General features: G+C 34.2%; 1 protein-coding gene across 3 annotated transcripts in view; it reads left to right on the top strand.

The window, feature by feature from the left end:
* The window catches only part of Uba1 (ubiquitin-like activating enzyme 1), a 381,832-nt gene that overhangs the window by 102,764 nt on the left and 261,362 nt on the right, over positions 1 to 17,706 (top strand). For all 3 annotated transcript variants that reach the window (XM_090390820.1, XM_090390822.1, XM_090390821.1), the window contains exon 4: positions 13,087 to 13,221. In XM_090390820.1, the coding sequence (XP_090246946.1) occupies positions 13,087 to 13,221 (135 nt within the window). The remainder of the gene's footprint in view (positions 1 to 13,086; positions 13,222 to 17,706) is intronic.

Below are 17,706 nucleotides of genomic sequence, written 5' to 3'. Positions count from 1 at the left end.
AAAGTCTAATATTACTCTCTGCTACACCAAATTCTCTCATAGCAACATTACGTTCTTCTACAAACTGCACAACACGCAATTTAAATCCTGCTTCAAAAGATGAACATTTATGTTTCTGTTGGCTCATTTTCAGGCTAGGTTTATTTAATGAATAATATTTAAAATGAACTGTGGTTAAACCGATATATCTAACTGTACTCTATCTATCTCACTGTGCTCTATCATTCGGCGACAGAGAGCACATGCACAGATACGATGCGCGCTCAGTCGCCGAATGCGAGTGGATCAAGTAGATTTGGTTGCATAGGCATTAGGTAGTATATATTGTGTATGCAAGTCTAATAAGATGTTATATTTTTTAGGATCCACATATAATGCGAACCCCTAACTTTAGGTAATATTTTTTACCATAAATGTTTCGCATTATACGCGATAATATACGGTACTGCTCTTTCTCCTTGATGATCATGTTGCATTGGATGAAATATATTGAAGTTTTTGAATAAAATTTTGTCTTTTTTAAATGTGTAAGCTGTATAATTATAAAGAAAATATGCTAACTCTCCTAATTATATTAGTATTAATGTAATTAAGCATGAATTATGATGGGAAAAATTACTGATTTCATCTTTGTTATTTCCTTTTTTTTTTATGTAAGTTAAAGTTAAATTATGGAAGAGAAACCTGAACAACTCCGGGTTCAGGCCAAACAAGGCATTGTTGGATCACGTTTTTACTTTAACAGAAATATTGTAAAATGCATGAAAATATAATGAGAACTCTTCAAGTTACATCTGGAAAAAGCATATGACAAGGTGCCTAGGAGAAAACCTGTTCAAAATGCTAAACTTGTATCAAATAAGTTGGACATCATGTTGAGCAATGTTTAGTTTGTATTTGAATTGTAAGTTAGCAGTTGGAGGTACAAGACAATCATTAAATGCTTAATCATATGTGAGACAAAAGAGAGTACACATTATCTACACTGCTCTTCATTGTTTTTGCCAGGGAGTCAGGATGAACAGCCAAATGTTCAGCTACTGGAAGAAATCCTTGAAGAGATCCAAGCTCGACATCAGCACATTTCAAGGTTAGCATCATCAACATAAGAAGCATCAGTAGAAAAGAAATTGAACTAGCAGAGGAATAGGATAAGTACCAAATTGACACAATAGATATTACTGAAGCAAAGACAAAAACAGGTGGAATCTTTCTAAGAAACTTGTTATATTCATGAATGTAAAGGAGTTGTTCCTTTATTGTTCGTGTTAGTTACCACTAACACAATATTCCAAAAGTTCAAAAATTCACATGAGAAGATGAAAGAAATCAGTGTCTTCATACTGGTTCAGTTCACTAGACTCTGGACAGGTTGGCCACGGTGTTTTGATCAGAATTAAAATACAAATTATATTGAGTTGTACAAAGGATTTAAAATAGAAAGCGATAACCATGTATTGTTGAGCAGGATAAAATTTAAGATCACATTGAAAGGAGAGTCTATAAGAAAATATTAAAGCAAATCATTTTAAGTAGCTTTTAGAAGAGAACTGCAGACTCAAATAAAGAAACATTATTCAAGAAAAAATGAGTTTGAAAACATTAACAACCCTTGGAGATAGATTCATTGGCAAATCCTGAAGAAAACATTGGTTCAACCAGTGGGACTGTTGAGGTTGTCTGCAAGGATGGAACATCTGAATTCTGTGGTAGACTCAATAAAATAGAGGCAGTCATTGAAATGAAGAAAGTATATTGAAATTTCCTGGAAAATAGTTCAGCATGTGCTTAGAGAATACAGAGAAATATGCATAGAAAGTGAAGCACTGTGAAATTAGTTAAGTCTGAATGTTCTTTCCAAAGTCATACTTTGGAAAGAACATTGAAAATCATCATCATCAAATTCCTGACATGTAACCTCAAGGGTTGTACAGGATATGATTATGATAGCTACATGAAAAATTTACATCATTACTAACTTCCTATCTACAATTTTCCTCCAAATCAGTCTGTTACTTGCCAAGACTCCAACATTATCAGATCTTATATTTCTATCGTCTAAGGCACTTTGTACCGTATCAATCCATCTATATCTTGGTCTTCCTCTGGGTCGTTTTCCTGCCAACCTGGCAGAGAACACTTGTTTTGCTAATCTTTCCTCGCCCATTCTGTTTAAGTGATAATACATCTGAGATTAGCTCTGCTAACGCATTCCTGGATACTGACAATGTCAAGTTCTTTCCTAATATCACCGTTTTTAATATGATATTGCCATTGATGCCATCTATTCACGCCTCTAATCTTTCTCAGGACTCTCATATCTGCAGTCTCTAGTCTGGTCAAGTATTTTACTTCTGACCCAGCTCTCACATAAGTTAAAACTGGTTTGAACACAGTCTTGTATATACAGCTAATTTAGTGTTCCGACTAATTTCTCTCTTATTCCATATGAATTTATTCAATTGACTTCCTACTATACCAGTTTTGTTGATTCTGTTGTCTATTTCCATATTTAATTTACCATCTTCACTAAAAATCGTACCCAAGTAGCTGAAATGTTTTACTTGTTCCACAGGTTCTCCATTCACAACACAGTTGACATTTTCAATGATTCTGCCTATTTTCATTGTCTTTGTCTTTTAATGCTGAACTTCATACCATATCTATTACAACAGTTATTCAATTTAGTCAGTGAATCTTGCAGTCTAGTAGGTAGCGGATTTATTTAGAAGCATAACATCATCCGCATAAAACATAGAACTGACATTAACATATATCCAATTTTGATATCATGTTTAACCTCCCTACTGGCCAATGTGGATGAAATAGTGACACCAAATTGCACTTCTTATCCATGTTATTCAATGGGTTTTAGAGCTTCGTATCCAGATTTAGCTCTACGTCTATAGACGTCGTGGCCGGTTGGGGGGTTAATACCACTTTCCTTCATAATGCGATCCATATAGATCGGGTTCCCAACCCTATGCCCGCGGGCACCATGGCGCCCGTCGACCAATTTGTGTGTGCCCGCCGCTGTTCGACCATGTGCCGTATAGTTTGAAATAATCACGCAACAATTCATGGCATGCTATATGACGCATGCATTAATGACACATGACGAGTATTAAATGCATACAATGTAAAGTAGATGAGCATTCGAAGTCATTCATTCCATTTTAAGAAATGGAATATCATCATATTCTCCTATTTATGAAGCACTGGCCAATGAAATGGAATGCCAAAGATCACACTAACTTACATATATATATTTAAATTTTTATATAATGTAAACTTTAAGTAATAAAACATTTGATTCTAATGTAAACTTTGTATGTATTCATTTAACAAACAAATTCAAAAAATTTGCTTGAAAAAGTAGATGGTGCCCGTCGCCCTACCACTATTTTAGAATGAGCTCTAAGAAACAGAAAGGTTGGGAACCCCTGATATAGATAATGAATAACAGAGTGGGTAATGTACATCCTTGTCTCACACCAGATTTAACATTAAACCATCTTCCTGTATTTCAATTCTAACTACTGGCTTACAACTCAAAGTATTGCTTGATATAATGCACCACTGACACCATACAAGTGTAGCATTTTGAATAGCTTCTCTCTTGGCACCTTGTTACGCTTTTTCCAGATCTACAGAACTTAAATACAGATCTTTGTTATATTTCCATGACTTCTTAACTATTTGTCGTAAAGTGAAAATCTGATCCTGACAGCCTCTGTTTGGCCTGAATCCAGCTTGTTCTTCACCAAGGTTTTCTTCCACAATCCTTCTCAAACCACTTCTCTCACCAATCTCCAAGCAAAAAATCTAGTCTATCATCTTTGATGACTGTGCTCTTACACAATTTTCATAGGTGACCACGTGTTCTTTCCCTTTCTGCCATGTATCGAAAAGTCTTCATTGTCAGTCCTATAAATCCCTTTTAATATACTTTTATCCTGCCTCCTCTTTTTTGGCCATCAGCTACTGTTTGAAGCCCACAGATCTATTCTCATACGGATCATTTCTTTGACCTTCAACAATGATTGCCACTTGTCTCTGGATCCTCTCCACCACTTCTTCATCCCCACAGAATCTGCTTGTCCAGATTTACGCACAGTAGTCCAGATGTAGCCTTATTAGACCATTATATAGTGAAACAAATTTCTCTATCCCTGCTGGTTAGTGTGTTATTCAACAAACATGTAATTTGATGTGCTGCTTTGGCTACCTTTTGCAATATGCCCTGTAAACTTGAAATGGAAAGAACATCTATTTAGGATAGAAAGATATTGGCTACCAAAAGAGGTGGATAGGTATAGATCAAAGGGGAGAGAAGACCAGTGAAGTCAGAACAGGCAAATGTGTAATCCTTGAAGGAAATCCATCTCAGTTTAGGGTCATTAGCAAATAACTAAATTTTTCCTGTCATATCATGTGCTATATATCACTGATCTATAATTTGAACAACAGAGAACCAAGCACCTGAGCCCTGGGTTACATATTTGGTCACCTGTCATCTGGACTCACCTCCATCATAAAACCACTCATGGTATCTGTCCATGATATCCAAATCCGCTGCTTAAGGGGTAAAAGTATTGGAAGAATAAGAAATACTATAAGATGTATTGCAGTATTTAGATTGTGCCAATTTTGAGTTTTTTTGTCTATAGTTACCGGTTTACTTTATTTTGCTAATGAAATTATATAATAATGAGAAAAGCACTATTAATTATTTTCAAATAATAGATTGTTAGTACATATGTTGTGCATACTATATATATGTGCAAGGTTAATATTGAACTACAGGAATGCAATAATTTGATTATAATTTTATTTATTGGAAATTATAGCTGTGATTTAATTTAGATGTATTCATGATATGAAAAATTTTTAAGTTTTCTTGCACACTACAAGTGTGCAAGATTTATGTTGTGTGTTATACTTAAGTGGATTTCCTCTTTTCAAGTAAATCGACTTAAGTATAACACATAATGGCAACTCATTATTCTCGTTTCATGACTGCAATGAAAACCCCAAGTTTGGTGTGTAGCATGCCATATGAAAGTGCTATATACTATTCTAAGAGAAAGGAGATTTTGGAACTTGATAGCAGATGTTTATGAAATCTTCTATATAGAAAGAAAAACATTTAAGTCATGAAATTTTGTTACAACCATGAAAACAGAACAACTGTTAGGGAAGAATATACAGGAGATTGAGTTTTTAATTAGCATTCATTGTTTCATAGTCTTGGGTACAGAAAGAAAAATAAAGTTCTGCACCTTAAATCAGATAAAAGGACAGAAGAAAGTGAAAAGGACTGGTTTATGTATATGATTTTTAGAGATTCTTGTAGAAAGGCTTATATGTTGGCAACACATGACTATTAAATTATTTAAGGAATTCACAACGTATACTGGAATATTAATTAAAAGAAACTTTAATAAATACTTCCTGTATTTCGGCAACGTCACATTCTCATCTTCATGGGAACATATAAATATGACACATGCATGCAAGCACTACAAAAAGCAATGAGGCAGAAGATAAGAAACTATAGTTGTTCCTAAGGCCCTAATGGTGCCCCACCCCCAGCAGGCAATATTGGGTTGTCTTGGCAGTTGGGCTGATGTTCTACTGATGTAAGTCTCCCAAATTTGGGACAGTCTCATGCACCCAAATTTGTTGAGGTTTGGAACGTTTTTTTTTTATAGAGCTGACGCAGATTCTATGAATAATCTTTTGTACTTAAACTTGATTTTTAGAGAAGTTTGACAACTGAAAGCAAGTGTTTGTTATTCTTTAAAAGAAAATTCTGTAGTTTCTGAATTAAAAGTTTCAGAACCAGATTTTATTTCCAACTCTCTGGAAATAAAAATTCTTTAATAAAGTTGTTGGCAGCCACTCCTGATCAAATAACTTGACAGTGAATGAGATTTTTTAAAATGGAAAAAAAAAAAGTGTAAATTATTATCATCATCAAATTCCTGATACACACCCTCAAGAGGTGTACAAGATACGATTGTACTACATGAAAAATTTGCATCATTACTAACTTCCTATCTACAATTTTCCTCCAAATCAGTCTGCTAAATGTCAAGACTCCAATATTATCAGGTTCTGTCTTCTAAGGCACTTTTTACTGTATCAATTGTTATATTGATGTTGCCATATTTAATTTATGCTTAATTTGTTTACTTAAATCTATCCTTTTTTACCGAAAACCTTATTCAATCAAAACCCTACTGGCTGTTCTATTGTTATATATTTACCTTTCATTATTTATTCTTTCTTCTCTTACTTTAATCTTATTCTTATATCTAGGATTGTTTCCTCTTCGGATACTGGCGAATTTATATTTTGCTGCGCCAACCAATATCCTATAGTAGAAAAGATCTAAACTCAGGGAGACAACACTAGATTCTTAGCTTTCTTACACAATATCTTATTTAAACTGCCGTATAGATTCAGATTATTGCAGTCGTGACCTAAATCTATTATTATATTCACTCTAAATCCTTCCTGCCAAAATAGGTTCTATTTTTTATGAGTGGTAAGTTGGAATCGTAATCAAGCATGACTCAGGTTCAGGTAAATATGACATGTTTATTGGAATATCTAAAACACAATACAAAATTCATACACTCAATTATGCTCAATACTAAATAAAACTCGAATTAAGAGGTTAACACTTTCTAAATTAATTAAATCTTATAAAGCATGCTAAACACAGTAACTGCATATTGAGATAGATAGCAAATGATATGAAGTTAAACTAAATACCTTTCAGTAGTATTACTCGCAAGAGAAAACGAACAAACATTCTAATGTTACTGAGATACTAAATTCTACTATTCTTATCGCATCAAGTTAATCCTATCATATACAAAATTACAATAGATCTCTTCCAAACAATTCTTCTTATTCTTCTCTATTTAGAAAGTTAACCTCTCAAAGGAGGTTAACTTTCTAAATAGAGACTGTCCACAGAATTCTTTAGAATACAGTTCTTAATTTCACATTCGTAAATAATCTTCTCTCTTCTAATGAACTTTCACAAAAATTAGAGTAATTGCACCTTACTGAGCTTTTTCCGCATTGTTCTGCACCACGTGTATGTCTGGATACTTCTCATCTATTTGGCTGTCCATACGCCAATGTAGGGGTTACACTATCTTCATCCCTTCTGCTGAAAAATGGACTCAGATCTTTGTTTCAGGAACAACTTGATGGGACTTTTCAGCGACGGCTTGATTCTGCTAGGTCTGGAATTTTTACCTTCAGCTTTGCATAGAATCCTACTTCATTTTAAGAACACTCACAGTCCGACATCTTATCACAGACTTCACCCCCTTATGTGAATCTGCCCGCTAACATCCAAATCACCAAAACAGGAAAACGTTATGACCCAAGAGACCCCTCGATACGGTGCCCATCCCCTTATATTCTTTGTTAGAGCGTACCCCTTTTTCTGAGTCCCTTTTGCACACGACCCTGTATTTTTTTGACCCCTTTGGGTTCATCCTTTGCTTTTACGACTGTTATACTTGGATTAACAGAATACATGCATATCTTTCTGAGTAAGCTATAGCCGCTAGCGTTACGCTGTACACATGTAGCTTTATACCTTCCAGGAATTATTACTTAGCAACTTTTTAGATGACTCGCAGTAGATTTTACATAGCTTAAGTGACACTTAAATTTATCATCATCATCATCAAATTCCTGCCATGTACCCTCAAGGGGTGTACAGAATATGACAGTACTACATGAAAAAATTACATCATTACTAACTTCCTATCTACAATTTTCCTCCAAATCAGTCTGTTACTTGTCAAGACTCCAACATTATCGGATCTTATATTTCTATCGTCTAAGCCACTTTGTACTGTATCAATCCACCTATATCTTGGTCTTCCTCTGGGTCGTTTTCCTGCCAACCTGGCAGAGAACACTTATTTTGCTAATCTTTCCTTTCCCATTCTATTTAAGTGACCATACCATCTGAGATTAGCTCTGCTAACGCATTCTTGGATGCTGACAACGTCAAGTTCTTTCCTGATATCCTCATTTTTAATATGATATTGCCATTGATGCCATCTGTTCACGCCTCTAATCTTTCTCAGGACTCTCATATCTGCGGTCTCTAGTCTTTGGTCAAGTGTTTTACTTCTGACCCAGCTCTCAGATCCATAAGTTAAAATTGGTTTGAACACAGTCTTGTATACAGCTAATTTAGTGTTCCGACTAATTTCTTTCTTATTCCATAGGAATTTATTCAATTGACTTCCCACCATACCAGCTTTGCTGATTCTGTTGTCTATTTCTATATTTAGTTTACCATCTTCAGTAAAAATTGTGCCTAAGTAGCTAAAATGTTTTACTTGTTCCACAGGTTCTCCATTCACAACACAGTTGACATTTTCAATGATTCTGCCTATTTTCACTGTCTTTGTCTTTTTATTGCTGACCTTCATACCATATCTATTACAACAGTTATTCAATTTAGTCAGAGAATCTTGCAGACTTGTAGCGGATTTATTTAGAAGTATAACATCATCCGCATAAAGCAAAGAGCTGACATTAACATCTTCAATTTTGATATCAGGTTTAATACCACATTCCTTCATAATGTGATCCATATAGATAATGAATAACAGAGGGGATAATTTACATCCTTGTCTCACACCAGATTTAACATTAAACCATCTTCCTGTACTTCCTTCAATTCTAACTGCTGACTTACAACTCAAATAAAGACTAAGTATTGCTTGATATAATGCCCCATTGATACCATATAACTGCAGCTTATTGAATAGCTTCTCTCTCTTGGCACCTTGTCATATGCCTTTTCCAGATCGACAAAACTTAAATACAGATCTTTGTTATATTCCCATGCTTTCTCGACTATTTGTCGTGAAGTAAGGATCTGATCCTGACAGCCTCTATTTGGCCTGAATCCAGCTTGTTCTTCACCAAGCTTTTCTTCCACAATTCTTCTCAACCGTTTCTCAAGTATACTTGCATAGATCTTGCCAGAGAACACTCAGTAGGGAAATACCTCTGTAATTCTCACATTCAGTTTTATTTCCCTTTTTATATACGGGTACTATGAGAGCTCTACTCCAATCATCGGGATTTCGTCCCTCTGTCCAGGCTTTCTGAACTATGCAGTGCAGCCACTGTAAGACTCTTATACCACCATACTTCAGCATTTCTGGTCGAATATCATCTACTCCTGCTGCCTTTCCACATTTCAAGCCTTTGATGGCTTTTTCTACTTCAAGTATGGATATATAATCCTGACTGCATGTCTGTTGAGTGTTTTTTACCATTGTGCTGTCATCACTGCTTGTTTCATTTAGCAGTTTTTCAAAGTAATTACTCTATACTTCAAGGATATCGTTTTCTCCTGTTTTCATGTCACCTTTATCATCTCTAATTCCTTTTACAGCACTCTTTCCTCCATTCCTAAGCTTCTTCAACAACCTCCAGAATATTTTGCCACCTTCTTGATATTTATTTTCTATATTCTTGCCAAAGTCCTCCCATGACTTTTGTTTAGCTAGTTAAATTTAGCCACTTAAATTTAAATCAGATTATCTCTCTTTTTAGACATACTTAAAAATGAAATCTTAATATATTCACATCAGCTTAAATATAAGACACTTGAAATAAAGAATACAAATTTTACATAAAGTGAAGAAGTTTCACTTTTAATTACAGCTGATGTGCAGGTATTCCTCTTTGCCAGCAAGTTTTATGTTAGACCCTAAATGAATGATTTCTTTCTAAGATTCCTTCATTTAGGATCTAACACAATCCACCTATATCTTGGTCTTCCTTTGGGTTTTTTTCTTGCCAGCCTGACAGAGAACACTTATTTTGCTAATCTTTCCTCTCCCATTCTGCTTAAGTGACCATACCACCTGAGATTAGCTCTGCTAATGCATTCCTGGATGCTGACAATATCAAGTTCTTTCCTAATATCCTCGTTTTTAATATGATATTGCCATTGATGCTATCTGTTTATGACTCTTTCTCAGGACTCATATCTGCAGTCTCTAAATACAGATCTTTGTTATATTCCCATGACTTCTCAACTATTTGTTGTAAAGTGAAAATCTGATCCTAACAGCCTCTGTTTGGCCTGAATCCAGCTTGTTCTTCACTGAGCTTCTCTTCCACAATACTTCTCAACCGTTTCTCAAGTATACTAGCATATATCTTACCAGGAGCACTCAGTAATGAAATGCCTCTGTAATTCTCATATTCAGTTTTATTTCCCTTTTTATATATATAGGTACTATGAGAGCTCTACTCCAATCATCTGGAATTCTTTTCTCTGTCCAGGCCTTCTGAACTATGCACTGCAACCACTGTATGACTTTTATACCTCCATACTTGAGCATTTCTGGTCAAATATCATCTACTCCTGCTGCCTTTCCACCTTTCAGGCTTTTGATGGCTTTTTCTACTTCACTTATGGATATGTATTCCTGACTGCATGCCTGGTCAGTGTTTTTTTACTACTGTGCTGTCATCACTGCTTGTTTCATTTAGCAGTTTTTCAAAGTAATTACTCTATACTTCAAGGATATCTTTTTCTCCTGTTTTCATATCACCTTTATCATCTGTAATTCCTTTTACAGCACTCTTTCCTCCTTTTCTGAGCTTCTTCAACAACCTCCAGAATATTTTGCCACCGTCTTGATATTTATTTTCTATGTTCTTACCAAGGTCTTCCCATGACTTTTGTTTAGCTAGTTTTACATAGTGTTTAGCTTTCTTACATTTGTCTCTGTATTCTCTAAGAGCACAAGCTGACTTATTTGACAGGAACTTTTGATATGCTTTCTTCCTTAACTTCCTGTGTCCACCACAGAGTTCTGATTTTTCTATCCTTGCAGACAACCTCACCACATGCCTCTCTGGCTGAATCAATCAGGGCTTGCCACTGAATCTCCAAGGTTTGGTTCCTGTTCTCAAACGCTTTCATTTTTTCTTGAATAATATTTGTGTATTTTAGTCTTCAGTTCACATCTGAGAGCTGCTCAACTTTTATTCTCTTTAAAACTTTCTTACATGTTCTTCTTTTCAATATGAAATTCAATTTTATCCTGCTCAAGACTAAATAGTGATCACTTCCAATTTCAAATCCTCTGTACAAACATCACTATCAACAATAACATAGTCAATGAGACTTCTTATTTCTTGCCTGCACATTTTTATGTCGGAACATTGTGTTAGTAATAAGTCCATGTCCTGAGCAGAAATCCAACAGGTATTTGCCATTATTATTAGTTTTGCTCTTTTCTCCAAGTTTCCCTAAAATATTTTTGTATATCTGACAATCATTTCCTACTGTGCTATTTCGATCCCCATCAAGGACCAACTTTTCCAACTTGAATTATTATTATATGGGTATCTCCATGGCAGGAGACCCAAACTATCAAAACAATATCTATCATACCTCTTGAACTCACATACAGATGAAGCACTCACAACTGAGTCAGGCAATGCATTCCATTGATTCACCACTTTCCAAGCACATTTTCAGGGATGACCACTTATTTTTCTATCACTATCACACAGCTGAAATGTTACCCTTGCATCAATCTTAAAAAACCTTTAAGTAATTTAAATGTTTCTATCATATCTCCTCTTCTCTGCCTATCAACCAACCTCTGTAATTCACCACTCACCAACTTAGTTACTCTCCTCTGAGTCCTCTGCACCAATTCCTCATCTCCAAGGAATCCAGGTGACCAGACTTGTACAGTAATCCAAATGTGGAAGTATCACCACCTTATAAAGAGGAATAATAACTGAGTAATCTTATGTGCTATCTTGGACACCTTAGCAATGTGTCCTCTGAACTTCAACTCCCCTATCCACTAATACCCTCAAGTCTCCGTAGCCTTATCAATCTCTTGTAGTACCATTACATCGATGTGGTACACAGCTGGTAATCTCCCCAAAATGCATCAATTATGCAAATAAAATATTAAATGCATTTAGAAAAAGGCTGAAAAGTGGGCAAGTGAATTTGTGGAGCCTTTAGAGAGTTAAGTGTACTCTCAAACCAGTTTTTATATAAAGAGATTAGCACAGTAAATATACTAGACAAATTATATTGTTTTAATTTTTCACCATTTGTGAGCAAACAAAAGTTTGCATTAAGTATCATCACGACTACATTACTTGTATATGGAGGCTGTTCACTTCATATTAATTGTTCTTCTGTTTGTTAGAAAAGAAGAATGAAAAGGAAGAAGGACCAATTTCTGGTCCTTTACCTCTTCTTCTTGTTTCTTCCCTTCATGTGACTCCTATGAAAGTATTGTAAACATTAAACATTAACACTATTTGTGGGCTAATGATCTTATTATTTTATAATTATTTTTATTACATAATCTGGAAATCCTATTATAGGAACCAAACAAGTAAATTTCCAAGCGACTTTAGGCCTCCAGCAAGCAGCCACGTCTTATGGGCATTGAAATTTATCTCCCACATGTTATAAACACCAGGTGCAACTCTGTATTAAGTTTTTGTGATATTTCATGTATATTAAATCAAATGACTAATTTATTTCAGATCTCCATTTCACTCAAAATCCTCAGTGAGTGAATACTGATTGAAAATCATATTGGTAGCCTTTCATTAAGAGTTGTACTTTCACCTTGTCTAATGAATGCTACTTCACTATCTTTCACAGTTTTTCTGATATCACATGCTCAATTGGAAGCTGTTCATCATATCCTGATTAGTAACTAAATGGAACTCATTTCATCACCAGTAAATCAGGGTGCCATCAGAAGTCCAGTTTTGAGCATGTATATATGAGAATACAATACACTGTATTCTTCTCAGGTACAGTTGATTTTATATGCAATATCTTATCTTAAGGTAATTTATGTAAGATCTTTTTTTGAGTGCATTACATCGTTGGCCTTGAAAGTATTTAAAATAAGTTACTTCGGCCAGTTCTGCAGATGTATTGGAATCTGATGTATAGAATATTCATTAATTTAAATCATGATTTTTTTTTTTTACTAAAAATGTTAAATGTTTTCATTGTAGTTTTATTTGAAAGAGGAGGATGTGGGAAAAAATAGAGCAGAAGCTTGTGTTCAACATTTAGCAGCACTTAATATTTATGTTCCTGTAAATACCTATACAGGTCCGTTAACAGAGGATTTCCTAATGAAATTTAAGGTATTTTAATTTCTGGCTTATAACAATTTATAAGTAATTCTGCATTGCAGATTAATTTTTGACTACTTAAGTTGTTAATTTCACTGCATATTTTTGATACTTTGTTAATTTACTTGATTTATTTCTGTTTGTAATTGTTTTCTTTCATTTTTATTTTTTAGTAGTGCCGATATTAGAAAAATCTTACCTACTCAACAAATTATTTCAGCAGCAAGCTATAAAACTGAAAAGTTTTTGCATGCTGTTAAGTGCAGAAGAATTATTAGCCTGAAAAGTCCATTAAACATGGGTTGAAAAATTTTAAAATGAGGTCTTTAATAATTTTTTCTATGAACCCAATTTTTAATGTGCTTTTTTGCAACTGTTGCATATCTTTGTTCATATTTGCAATTGCTGGATTGTACAAAAGTGTTATTTTTAACAGTGCAAGTTTTTAAACACACTGTAAGTACAGTGTACAGGGTGTTCGGGATAAATTTGACATATTTATAATTAATTATATTTTTCCGTAAGTTACATGTATTAACACACACTTCTCTTCATTTAAAAGTTTGGACCCTTCTTCATTCATATACAAGATGTCAGAAAGGATGGATAGCTGGAACCCACCTGAATCAATGAAGAGAATAACTTGTATCATGATGATTCGTGCCCGCCATCAAAATAAGGATATTACGACTGCTGCCCAATGCTCCCTGAATACAGTAAAAACAATCAGGCATGAACTAGAGACTTGCAATGGTGACTACGAGGATGTAGCAAGAAGAAAGATCCCTAGCAGACGATCTGATTGCGTTCGTACAGCAGAATTCCTCGCAAATCTGCAGGAACAGGTGTTGAAGAACCCTGGCATTGGAATTCGGGCTTTGTTCGTTGAGTTGCTAACTGTAGTCAAGCCCTGGATAACAAGGGTAGCCAATGGTAGGCCGTATGTATGGCAGCAGGATTCGGCCCCTTGCCACACCTCTGGGAAAAGTCAAAAATGGTTGTCTGAAAATTTCTACGACTTCACCAGTCCAAATGTTTGGCCTCCAAACTCCCCAGACCTTAACCCCATGGATTATTTTGTATGGGGCGCAGTTGAAAAAGACACCAATCGCACTTCCAGTAATACAAAAGCCCAGTTAATGGATAAAATTAAAACAGTTTTTGCGGCCCTTCCCAGGGAGACTGTAGCATCAGCTTGTTCGAGGTTCCGAAGCAGAATTGAAGCTGTGATCGATGCTAATGGTGGTTATTTTGAGTAAATCTTGTTGATAGTATTGTAATTAACTCTGCCTGTAATGTTTTTTTGTCAATTCATTAAATTTAATAGATACAAAGAAGATTTTCTTTTTCCTTACGAAACTGTCAAATTTATTCCGAACACCCTGTATATGTGTTTGGATAAAATATCAAAATTATGGTAAAAATTAAAAAAAATTAAACATGAAAAAATATTGTTTATTGATAAAGTTATACAGTTTGGTATAATTCAAAATTACTTAAAAATAAAATATATTCTTGTTTTGTTTTGTTTAATGAAAAATATTGTTTATTATCTAAACAATATTTTACTTAATTACTTAAAAATAAAATCTATTATCATAACCCCAATGTTCTAAAATAAAAACTATCACAAATGTTGTGTCTTTAATTGTAATGGCCAAATATTTAAAGTGACGAAGTAAACACAATAAGCACTACCAACACTCTACTACTGGTACAAACTACATATAAACAACAGTGGAACTGCGCGACTGACAGTGCCCCATTACGCTAATAACTCTTATCTCACTTGACGTGCATATGCTTACGTGCGTAGTAAATACTAGCAATATGACACTGTGGTAAATACAGTGCTGCTAGCATCCTTCGCTCTCCTGCATGCCACAAGATGGATTTTTATTATTTTTTATACAAAATGAGAGAATTGTATAGGATTGTTGATGATAAAATTAAATATTACAAGCAAATATTAATAAATATATTTATATAGCGAGAAAAATTGGAGGCTTCCGCAGTGCCTATGCACAAGCTTCCCCTGAAGATAAGCTTATTTTACTGCAGGTAATATGAGATCATTTATGCTAATGAGTCTCATTTGAATGTGACAATACCGTACCCATATATGGTTCTAATGTACTATAGGTTGACCAGCCAACTTCTCTCATATATGGGCCCAACATAAAAAAAAAAAAAAATACTGGTACCTTTTTTTTTTAGCCTTTTACCAGCCATTGCTTCTTTTTTAGTTTAAGTACTGTCGTTCCAAATCATTCAGTTGATAGCTCTCAGCTACTAACTGGGAAAGGGGTAGCATAAATATCCACCTCTTTGGAAGAATGGATATTTGTGAATTCACTTCTTGAAAGGGACATTGACATTGTGTCCCATAACTTCAAAAAGAGTGATTGATCCAATTACCTGATTTGTCAGGTTCTTTCAAGTATTAGAAGGTCCACTGAAAATAAATATTTTCCTATACCGAAATTGTCCTGGATTTCTTTGTAATATCAGTAACACGAAGGCCCACTCCCCTACCCCAAAGTATATTTCTTTGTTTTGATGCTGTGATTGTGATAACTTGATTGTATAGTTACTTAAATGTGGATCTTGTCCATGAAAGATTTTTAAATTTGTCATTAGTACCATGAGTGGTACTAATTGTGCTAAGGGTATAAATAATCAGGAAAACCACTAGCATCCAAACATGGAATCAATCTTTCAAGCCATTTAAGGCCATTGTAGGGTGGTTGATTCACTATGATATGAAATTCATTCATCACCTAAAGACATTCGCAAGCATCTATGCCTGCAGTGGAATTTGAATCCATGACCTATTGGCTCGAGTGTGTAAGTGCTGTTCATTTGGCACCAGGAAAGTCTAAATATGATTTCAAATCATATTTAGACTTTCTTGGTGTTTGTTTATCCACCATCCACTATGACATTAACTATAGTGGATGGTGGCTAGAGTGGTGCCATTAACACTTCACAGTATACTGTGCTTGCACTATGTGAAGAGGAATATTGCAAGATATCAGCAGAAAAAAAAAAATGTACTTTTATTATTTAGCTTACTTGAGCATAGGTCCTCGACCATAGATCAACTGACTTTTGTTCTCTTTTCAGATTCCACTCTAATGCTTGTTTGACTTTCTTTTTCAGAATTTTAGTATACATGCCCTGTACAACTTCATTTTCTCTGTTTTATACATTATTGGTTTTTGTTTAGTTTTTACTCATAATTCTTTATCTTTTCTGGCCATTTTATTTCTAGAATTCTTAAACATTTATTTACAAAGTTCTGCAATTTTTTACTAATTGCTTTTGTTGTCCATGTTTCTGATGTGTAGAGTAGAACTGATTTAATATTTGTATTAAATAATCTGATTTTGTTTTTTAAACCTATTTCCTTTGATCTCCATGTTTTCTCTAACATGTTAAATCCTCTGTGCTCTCTTGTATCTTTGATTTTATATCTTCCTTTGCTCTTCCCTGTTTGGTTAATTCAAGTTCTCCACTGTTTATAAAATTTGACTAAACAGTACTGTTTCTTTTTTGTTTGTAATTTATTTTCATTATTTTTGTTTTCATTTTATTTTTAATCCATCAGTCAAGGCTTCTTCATTGAGTTTTATAGTTTTTTCGTTTATATGTTGTGTATGCGTCAGTAAACATATCTTGAAAATCTGGGTTGTGTAGCTGTTATATTCGATTACATTGTATTCCTTTTACATTTTTCATGGCATTTCTCATAACCCAGTCTACAACAATGAGGAATATTGTTGGAGAGAGAATGCAGCCCTCTCTAACTCCTGTTTTTATTTCAAACAGTCAAGTTCTGCATTGTGTATGATTTGAATTTTATTTTTTAATTTTTTTTTAACTGTGTTCATAATTTTAGATGGTATTCCATAATGTGACATTAATTTCCATATTGCTTCTTTGTGAATGCTGTCTTGGTGTTTTTTCAAAATAAAGTTTGATATAAAGATTTTTATGCTTAAAGAAAGATGGAACTTCCTATTACTAATTCATTTACCATGTCACTTCTCATTTATATTTCCTATTTTAGCATTTAGATCCTCCATTACTATAATTATATCTCTAGAATTTGTCTCAAGTGTTGTTTTTTGTAATATATCATAAAATTCATATTTTTCTTTTTCATATGCATTATTAGCTGGGGCATGTATATTTATAATCGCCACTTCATTGAATCTTGAGTCAGATCTTTCTTTTATGCATCTTTCTGTGATTGATTCTCATTCGATCAGTACAACTTCTGCTTTCTGGATATCATTTTTGCTACTACTTTTACACCACTATCCTTATCTTTGTTTTCAGAGTATATTATTGTTTCTCCAGAATTCAATTAAATCATTCTCTGTCCAATTCCATCTTGACTTGCTTATTTCCAATATTTCAATCTTGTAGTCTTTCATTTCTTATTGAGTATATAAATATAAAAGCATATATAGTACTTATAAGGAAACTATA

The sequence above is a fragment of the Typopeltis vanoorti genome, chromosome 3 (genome assembly GCF_054136105.1).
Source record: "Typopeltis vanoorti isolate ZY-2024b chromosome 3, IOZ_Tvanoo_1.0, whole genome shotgun sequence".
NCBI classification, from domain to species: Eukaryota; Metazoa; Arthropoda; class Arachnida; order Uropygi; family Thelyphonidae; genus Typopeltis; species Typopeltis vanoorti.
Note: the sequence above shows the minus strand (reverse complement) of the source record. Positions and strands in the feature narration are given on the sequence as shown.